This window comes from Octopus bimaculoides, chromosome 1 (assembly GCF_001194135.2).
Source record: "Octopus bimaculoides isolate UCB-OBI-ISO-001 chromosome 1, ASM119413v2, whole genome shotgun sequence".
NCBI lineage: Eukaryota > Metazoa > Mollusca > Cephalopoda > Octopoda > Octopodidae > Octopus > Octopus bimaculoides.
The window spans coordinates 66,036,172-66,046,025 of record NC_068981.1 but is presented as its reverse complement, the minus strand read 5'-3'; the positions used below and the strand labels follow the sequence as shown (position 1 = coordinate 66,046,025).

At 36.7% G+C, this 9,854-nt stretch overlaps 1 protein-coding gene across 4 annotated transcripts in view; it reads left to right on the top strand.

The window, feature by feature from the left end:
- The window catches only part of LOC106870766 (secernin-3), a 274,400-nt gene that overhangs the window by 188,498 nt on the left and 76,048 nt on the right, over nt 1-9,854 (top strand). For all 4 annotated transcript variants that reach the window (XR_001409568.2, XM_052967310.1, XM_014916965.2 and 1 more), the window contains one exon: nt 2,213-2,400. Coding sequence is in view for 3 of the 4 variants with exons in the window: in XM_052967310.1 (XP_052823270.1) it covers nt 2,213-2,400 (188 nt within the window). In the remaining variant the exon portion in view is untranslated. The remainder of the gene's footprint in view (nt 1-2,212; nt 2,401-9,854) is intronic.

Genomic DNA, 9,854 nt, shown 5'->3' with positions numbered 1-9,854 from the left:
TGTGTGTGTGTGTGTGTGTGTGTGTGTGTGTGTGTATACTACATATGTGGAAAATCGGTATGTGTTCATTTGTGGCGTTGCTAGCTGACTCCTCCTACATCGTTTTATTGATTTTGATGAAACTTGATGCGTGAGTAGAACTCGTACCCAGAAACCTCATGACATACTTAGATTGTTGAAAAAAATCGATAATACGGCCCATGGAAGGGACCTTTATATTTACCTCATATAACTAATTTTTTTAAAAATACCCAAGGGAAATAACCCATAGCACCTGTACAATATTTTTTAAACACTCAAGGGAAATAATCCATTTCATTTTTTATGTTCGATTACTTTGAATATGGATTTTTTGAATATTGATTTTTTGCAGACAATATCATTTTTATAATTTATTTGACACATGAGTAGAACTCATGTCTGGAAACATCCTGACATACTTAGATTGTTGAAAAAAATCGATAATAGGGCCCTTCCCTCTATTTACAACATATTACTAATATTTTATTTAAACAACCCATGGGAAATAATCCATCCCACCTGCAGATTTTAGCGAAGTGATCAATATTTGATTCTTACGATCAGCCAACATAATTTTGCATTTCATTACTCACAGTTTTGAACTGCTAAACATTATTATTGCACTTCCTTAATTTGAATCTTAAACATTAAAGACTTCATGCATGCATTTCTATACATACATACTGTTTTGAATGCCCATTACTCCGATAATTCTGCATTGTTACAGTTACACTTTTTCCATGACAGTAGATATATTTTTTATTCCACAATGTATTTGTAGTGGCTTCATGCAGGCATAGTGTGGATTCAATCCTTGATTGCCAAATTTCACTTAACACTACAACAGCGCTTTTCTCACGGTAAAACAATAGTTTTTCTGTGAATGACAGCAGTTATACATTTCCCAGATGCCTTTGCTAAGCAGAATAATGTCTTTGCCTCTCGCCAGCCTCCACCAATCTCTGCCAACCTCCCTCACCAACCTCCGGCAATCTTTCTCGCCAACCTCCAAAAACCTCACTCGCCAACCTCCAACAATTTTTCCCTCCTCTAACTGACAGCTTTTTGTACCTTTCTGTGACGGAAAATACACCTTTTGTGGCAGTTAAATTGCGTTCTTGGCAGTTATAAATTGCTTTCTTATATCAGAGTAATAAGGCGTTTCAACAGATCATCCTTCTCTCCGGGAATTACCAGGTATACCAGCTAGTATATATGTATGTGTGTATGTGTGTATATATAGCAGGTTATATGGCCAACTGGTTAGGGTGTTACACTCATGATTTAGGGAATATAGTTTCTGGACTGGATAGTTTGTTGTGTTCTTGAGTAAAAACACTTCATCACATGTTGTTCTGCGATTGCTACAACATCTCACATGTGGCACACCTTACACCTGTACAGGGAGTGTGCTAATATGCAGAACAAACATTTGATCACTATAAACCATTGCAGAACCCTCTTTCTTGGACCCAAGAGACTATGTTACAATATAAGCCATAATGAAGATGCATGACCTAGTGGTTAGGGTGTTTCACTCATGATCAAGAGATCGTGGTTTCAATTCCTTGACCGGGTGGTGCATTATGTTCTTGAGTAAAACACTTCATCTCATGTTGCTGTGTGATCACATTGTGCACCTGTCCAGGCAACATCGATTTCATGGAAGGAATAAGGTAATATACAGCACAAATATTCAATCACTATAAAATATTCATTTGTGCAGGTCGTTCAGCAAAAGATTGCAGAACCATCTTTCTCAGAATATGAGACAACCACAATGGTAACAACAACCACAACCACCACCACTACCTACTACTACTGCTGCTGCTACTACTACTACTACTACTACTAATAATAATAATAATAATAATAATAATAATAATAATAATAATAATGATATATCTGTATGTGTGTATATACACCTACATACATATGTGTATGATATGTTAATATCATTTTGTGTCTATATCAAATACTTCTGTTACTTCTAATTATCCAGACAACAAAGACATTGGGAATCTGTGATTGTTGCTTGTGAGACTAGAAAAAATTTTGGAAGATTTAAAATATCATAAACACAATTTGCAGAAAATGTCTAACAAAAATAATTACAAAAGTCATTTGCAATGTAACTTTCAATGTTAAAATACAAAATATCACTGGAATTTTCATCTGTGTTTCCTTGCAGTGTACCTATACCAAAGTCGATCAGGCAGCAAGAACTTATTCAATTATCATAACAAAACCATCTTGGATGTGGGGAGCTGAGAGTGGATCAAATGAAAATGGCGTCTGTATTGGTAATGAAGCTGTGTTCTCTAAGATGCTCAGCCAACAAGAGAATGAGGAAAAGCTACTTGGTTGTGATATCGTTAGGTGAGTATACACACAAGCTTCCCTCTTTTCTTGTCCTTAGCACAGATACATGAAGTACATGTAAGAAATAATATAAACTGGCTAAATTTTCAAATCTCTCAGCCTGGTACTCTGCTAATTCTGTTCTACATATTTACAAATATATATATATATATATATATATATATATATATATATATATATATATATATATATATATATATATATATATATGTATACACACACACACATGCACACGCACACACACACTTCAACAATCTATGTATATAAATATCAACATTTTTGCATCCATCTTACTCATTCTAGTGAAGAAATGGATATTAAAATATTAAATCAGCTAAATAAATGAAACAAGTATAAATAAAAAAGGATTGCTTTACCTGATTAAAATTCAGATTGATATGTTGCAAATTAATAGATTGATTATTTTATTGCAAAAGCATGCATGATATCAGATGATATCTTACTAAATATATTTTTCTCTAATATTTCAATATTGCTGCACAACATTCTTTTAAAGGTCTGTTAGAGTTATTTATACATAAGATAAATTTACTTATTTGATAGTTTTCACTTCTCACTAGCACTAATAATAATGATAAAGATAAGTACTGCATGATGCATGTGCGTAAACGGTGATGCTACATGGTAGTAAGATGTAAGATCTGAATGTGGATGGCATACAAAGGCCAGAGATGAATGAAGCTGGTATGCTCTACTGGATGTGCAATGTCAGTGTACAAGTGCCACAAAATATTGGTGTATTGAGAGAGAAGTTAGACATAAGCGGAATTATATGCAGTATGCAAGAGAGGAGACTGCACTGGTATGGTCATGTTATGCGAATGGATGAGAACAAGAAGTGCCAATCACTTAAAGTGGAAGGAAGTTGTGGAAGAGGGAGACCCAGGAAGGCTGATATCAAAATGCTGAGCCTTACAAAGGAGATGACAGAGGACCAAGATATGTGGTGCATTACTGTACTCAAGAAGACCCGTTCATCATAACAGAATAGATCCTAAAACCAAGATGCTTTCTAAGAGAAAGCATTGATGTAGGTGCTGGTATCACATAAAAAGCACTGGTGATGGTATCACATAAAAGCACCCAGTACACTTTGTAAAGTGGTTGGCACTAGGAAGAGTATCCAGCCATAGAAACCATGTCTCAACAGACTATGGAACCTGGTGCAGCCCCCTGGCTTTGTCAGTTCCTGTCATGCCATCTAACCCATGCCAACATGAAAAACAGATGTTAAATGTTGATGATGATGATGGTGTATATAGATAGACAGGCTGACAGATAGACAGATGCATGGATATATACGTACACATAATTGTGAGCAGACATAGACACACTGCCAGGTTTCCTGCTTTTAAGGCAGTAGAATGTTCAGGATGTAACAGCTAGAATGAGAGAGGGCTACACCAGCACCTGGCTGGTACTTGCTTCATTTGAATAGATCTGAACAACAGAAAACAAAGTACCTTCCCCAAGAACACTGCATGCCACCTAGTCCCAGAATCATTGAACCACCCACCCTCACACATACCAATATATATATATATATATATATATATATATATATATATATACACATATATATATAGTTACACACATATGCACACACATGTACACGCACACACACACACACACACACAAAACAAATATCGTATTAATTATCTAGTCAGGATTGTTTCAATTACACATGGGGCAGATAAGTCATTCGGCATACTACAAGAAATAAAGAATGACTAAGCAACATAACACAATATTAAATGAAACCCAGCCCACCATCGCATGAAGACCTTCCAACATTGCAATACACAAACACCCAGTCCAATATTCTAAGAATTCCACTAATCCACTACTCTAAATAGGCACTTTTTTTAATCAACCCTGAAAGGGACTCACTGGAATTTGAACGCAGTAGGATTTGTGTGTTCATTTTCCCATGCTAGTTTAGATTAGTCAAGTTTCTCAGCATCTTACCACTTGTAATAGTTCTTTGTCATTTAATCACATACAAACAGCAACAGAGGAAACTGCTAATCATTGTTGTTGTCGTGTTTATTTTTGGCATGACTTTTACAGCTGGATGCTCTTCCTACTATTAACCTCTTTGTCGTATGGACCAGGTTTTTTTTTTATTGCACCACCAGCACTAAAGAGATTATCTGCGACAGGATTTAAAGGGTCCCCTCTGTTCTATGTCCTTTTTTGTATAGAGCCATTGCCCTTAAATGTGTAAGGTGAAATTATAAATGTGACATTCATGCTTGTTCCAATGACATCAATGACAATATTTTAAAAAATAGCTGCAGCAGAGAAGTGGAACTCTGGAACTAGGTTGCAGATTCAGTGTGCTGGAATTTTGTGCTATGAAGCTTGCCAAAATACATATATAGATGTGACAGATACACTAATAATAATGCTAAGTTGTATTAATATTGTTGCTGGTTAGTATGTTAGGGTAGTTGGTGAATAATGTAACGGAAGAGGCAAAAGGCAACCTTCCAGAAAGCTGATACCATAAAACGGTTTCAATCCTCAGATGAAGTCATGAATATATTCTAAAAAAAAAAGCATGAATGTCAAAAATAGTGGAGGAACATTTGCTTCATAACATCTGAATTGCTCTTCCACAAAACAGCTTTGTGTCTAACCTTAAAGAAACCAATACAGGCAAGTACCAGAGAATAAGCAATTATCCTCTAGTGTCCCAAATATAATATAGTTTCAATTCCATCTAAAATCTATTTTGGTTTACTTAAAGGAGTCACAAATAGTCAAGTCAATACATTATTTGACAAAGTATGGAACAGTTAGGGATCCACAGTTTGTTATCAGTTTCTCTACAGATATATCCTCTTCTTTTGTTGTTTCCCAGGAGGGTCATTATGCCAATAATAAACACACAAACTGGTTCTATTTCACTTCTTTTATTATTATTGGTTAATTGTTTAACCAATCAATATATATATATATGTGTGTGTGTGCACGTGTCTGTGTGTGTGTGTATTGTGTGTGCGTGTGTGTGTGTGTATGTGTGTGTGTCTGTGTTTGTCCCCCCACCACCACCACCATCGCTTGACAACTGATGCTATTGTGTTTATGTCCCCGTAACCTAATGGTTCAGCTAAAGTGACCGATAGAATAAGTACTAAGCTTACAAAGAATAAGTCCTGGGGTCAATTTGTTCGACTAAAGGTGGTGCTCCAGCATGGCCACAGTCAAATGACTGAAACAAATAAAAGAGTAAAAAAGAGTAAAAAATTGGCTGATAATAATAAAACAGAAAAGTGAAATGGAATCAGAATATGTGTATATTCTTTTCTACTCTTGGTACAAAGCCCGAAATTTTGGGGGAGGGGGCCAGTCAATTAGATCGACTCCAGTACTCAAATGGTACTTAATTTATGGACCCTGAAAGGATGAAAGGCAAAGTCGACCTTGGTGGAATTTGAACTCAGAACATAAAGACAGACAAAATACCAGTAAGCATTTTTCCCAGGTACTAACATTTCTGCCAGCTCACCACCTTAGAAGATGTGTATTTTATTGATATAATGACCCTTTCAAGACGCAATATATGTTTCAACGCATGAGTTCACATCAAGAATCATGCAGCTGAAATACAAAAACAAAATATAGCCATTACATTTTTAACAGCCCATACCACTCAAATGTGTGTGTGTGTGTGTGTGTAAGTATGCATTTACTTTTGTCACAGCATGGAAAGATTCACTATTGACTATTGACAACACTTCTACAGTAGCAAGCGTTTTGTTAGCTGACAAGTGTTACTCAGGGTTTAAGTCTATAATAGTACTGACATTTTAGGCATACCTTCAGTTCTGTTATTGAAGCCACAAACCTATTATCATCATCGTTTAACGTCCGTTTTCCATGCTGGCATGGGTAGGATGGTTTGACTGGGGTCTGGCAAGCCAGGAGGCTACACCAGGCTCCAATCTGATCTGGCAGTGTTTCTACAGCTGGATGCCCTTCCTAATGCCAACCACTCCGAAAGTGTAGTGGGTGCTTTCTACATGCCACCGGCACAGGAGCCAGACAGAGTGAGGGGGTTGGGCATCGACCATATTCAGATGGTACTTTTTACGTGCCACCAGCATGGGAGCCAGTCAGAAGGCACTGGCATCAGCCACGTTCAGTTGGTGGTTTTTACATGTCACTGGCACAGGAGCCAGTCGGGGTGAGGGGGCTGACATCGACCATGTTCAGATGGTGCTTTTTATGTGCCACCAACACAAGGAGCCAGTCAGGCAGCACTGGCAACAACCAACTCATGAATGGTGCTTATTGCATGCCACCAGCATGGGAGCCAGTCAGGCGGCACTGGCATCAGCCACAACTACAATTTCCATTTGATTGTGATTTGATTTGATTTTGATTTTGATTTTGATGTGCTTGACTCAATAGGTCTCCTCAAGCACAGCATGTTGCCTGACAATCCAAATGTACTTTTTTAAGTGAACTGGTTATGTGACACTGGTGTAGGCTATGGCTATGATCTCACTTTACTTGCCAGGTCTTCTCAGTCGCAACATATCTCCAGAGGTCTCGGTCATTCGTCATTGCCTCTGTGAGGCCCAACGTTCGAAGGTCATGCTTCACCACCTCATCCCATGTATTCCTGGGTCTCCCTGTACCACAGGTTCCTTCCAATGTTTGGGAGTGACACTGCTTCACACAGCTCTCCTCATCTTATACCTCTTATTTTTCGAGTACTTTCCGGAGTATTCGAGCGGTTCCAAGCAGTGCTGTTTTCTGCAAGTGCTCCACCCTTATTGCCTATTTGTTCCATGTACTTCTCGAGATTTTTACTCACTATTCCTAGGGCTCCAACAATTATTGGTACCACTACCACCTTTTCATCGACCACAACTGCTTTACCTCCCAAGCTAACCTGTCATACCTATCAACTTTTCTTTCTTCCTTATCGCATACCTTGTCAGCTGGGCATGCTATATCTATGATCCAGCATAGTTTGGTTTCTTTCTCATTTATTATTATTATTAGTAGTATTAGTGTTATTATTATTATTATTATTAAGATTAGTACCTCATTAAATATATCTCATTTAAACAAATCTTGCAGGCATACAATTTTGCCTTTACTTCTTCCAAATGATTGATTTACCATCAATTTACTGCCAGCAGCACACTGGCATTCAATATGTTAGGATTTATTCAATCACATGCTTATACACTTTTCCACTGCAAAAATAAGTTGATTTAATGTCTAGTCAAATGAAAACAACATTTAGCTAATATATTCATACATTCGTGTTTGTCAGTTACATTCAGTTACTTGCTCCATTTACATGGCTTCTGTGGAAGACTGCTTCATTCATTGTAGTTTTTTGTTTTATTCATTTATTGATCGAATTTTACTAGCATAATCAGCCCTATAACAACAATACTACATAAATCACACGTTTACTTTGCAGAAGATAAGCTGAAGCAAATGAAACAAAAGAATTTATTATGAATTTTTTATTTCTTGTTTTGTTTTTTTTCTTGGAGGGGAGGGGAATTCTACTTATTAGTTTTTTTATTTATTTTTTGCCACTAGCATTAGGACGATCATTTTCCTTCCTTCAGCTCTGTTTAAACTCTTTCAGAATTTATCTTTCAATGAGTATCTTTGTTTGTTCATGCATTTGCTATTTCTATTAGTTTACCTGTTTATGGTTTACCTGTCTATTTGCTGTTTATCTTTAATGTTATATAAACTTCTCAATGTTTACCCCTAGATGTCCCCTACCCCACCCCCATTGTTCATTCGTTTGTATATTTATTATTATGTTTATTACTATTTACTTCAACATTTGATATTAGATAAGGTGGTGGGTTGGCCGAATTGTTAGAGAATCAGAAAAATTGCTTTGCAATATTTGTTCCAGTTCTTTATCATCTGAGTTCAAAAGCCACCAAGGTTAACTTTACCTTTCATCTCTCTGGGATTGATAATATAAAATAGCAGTGAAGTACTAGGGTCAATTTAACTAACTAATCACCTCATCCTAAAATTACTACTTTTGTGCCTAAATTAAAAACAATCTTTAACATTGGGTATTCATCAATGTTTTTACATAAACTACTTTAACCCTTTAGCATTCAGGTTACTCTGTCAAATGTAATGCTTATTTATTATTCACATTGTTTTGAATTAATCAAGTATCATTTCATAGCTTGTGCTCCAGTAGCTGGAAAACAGTACAGCTATCAGAACACAGGCTGCCTCACACTACATTGACATGGACACCAGCTGGGAACAAACAGGGGAGAGGGAAATAGCCCTAAAACTAGCACAGTACTCTCTGCAAGAACTTATGGGAACTGTAATTGACCTGAACTAATGCAAAAACAGCTGCAGCAGATCATACTCAGTGGAGGCAACTCATCGCCCGATGTTCTGTTAGGAACAGGAGAAACTAAGAATAGGACTAAGATTTCATAGCTTTGAAATTTCGATTGTGTAATTATTTATTTTTAGAATGACATCATAGGATAACTGTGAGAGAACAAACCTGACTAGTTTGAACATAAAACAGGTAGATTATTTTTGGCCAGATATGGATGGTTTAAATGCTAAAGAGTTAATTACTTTTAGCATTATGTACACCTTTAAATACTTACCTTCCACTACTAATGGTTACCTTTTACAGTATTTACAACTTTATATTAATCTGCAGGTGTTTAAATCTATTTTGTTGTCTATGTTTACTTTTGGTTGTCTACCTATAAATACCTACTGCTAGTTGTTTACTTCTTCCTGTTTACCACATTGTTTACATTCCTATACATGGTACCACAAGATTTGTATATGTCCATATATTTCACAACACTCAGTCAATCTTCCTGAAGGTGAAGTATATGCTCCACCAGGGAGGTGTGACAATATTCTGGTGGGACATGAGCAACTTCAGAATGGAGAATGAATAAGTAACAAATGAGTAAAACTTGTATTAAAGTTTTTATCAAACTCATTCTGAATATATATGTTACATAGGTGTGAGCAAGGCTGTGTGGTTAAGAAGCTTGTTTCCCAAACACATGGTTCCAAGTTCGCAAACTTATATAAATCATAGTGAAGTTTATTCACTGAAGGCGAAACAGGTTTCTCTATCCAGCTGGCAAGCTACTTCAGGCTGATGACGAGCAAAGACTCAGAAACATGTCCCTGAATGCTGGCTAGGCTGGGTGGAGGAGCTTGTCTCCCCCTTGCAAACTTAAGGACACAGTAATTGTGTCAAGGCCGACAGGAAGCGGTCCAGCTTCCTAGTGCTAAACGGCAGTAGTGTGTTCCCTTATTGGGGTTGTCACATTAAGTTGACAATATACTACAACTTTATATATATATAGTTTTAGGGAAAAGAACCAAGGTTCATGAACTCATTGATGAAAATTCCTAATATTATTATTATT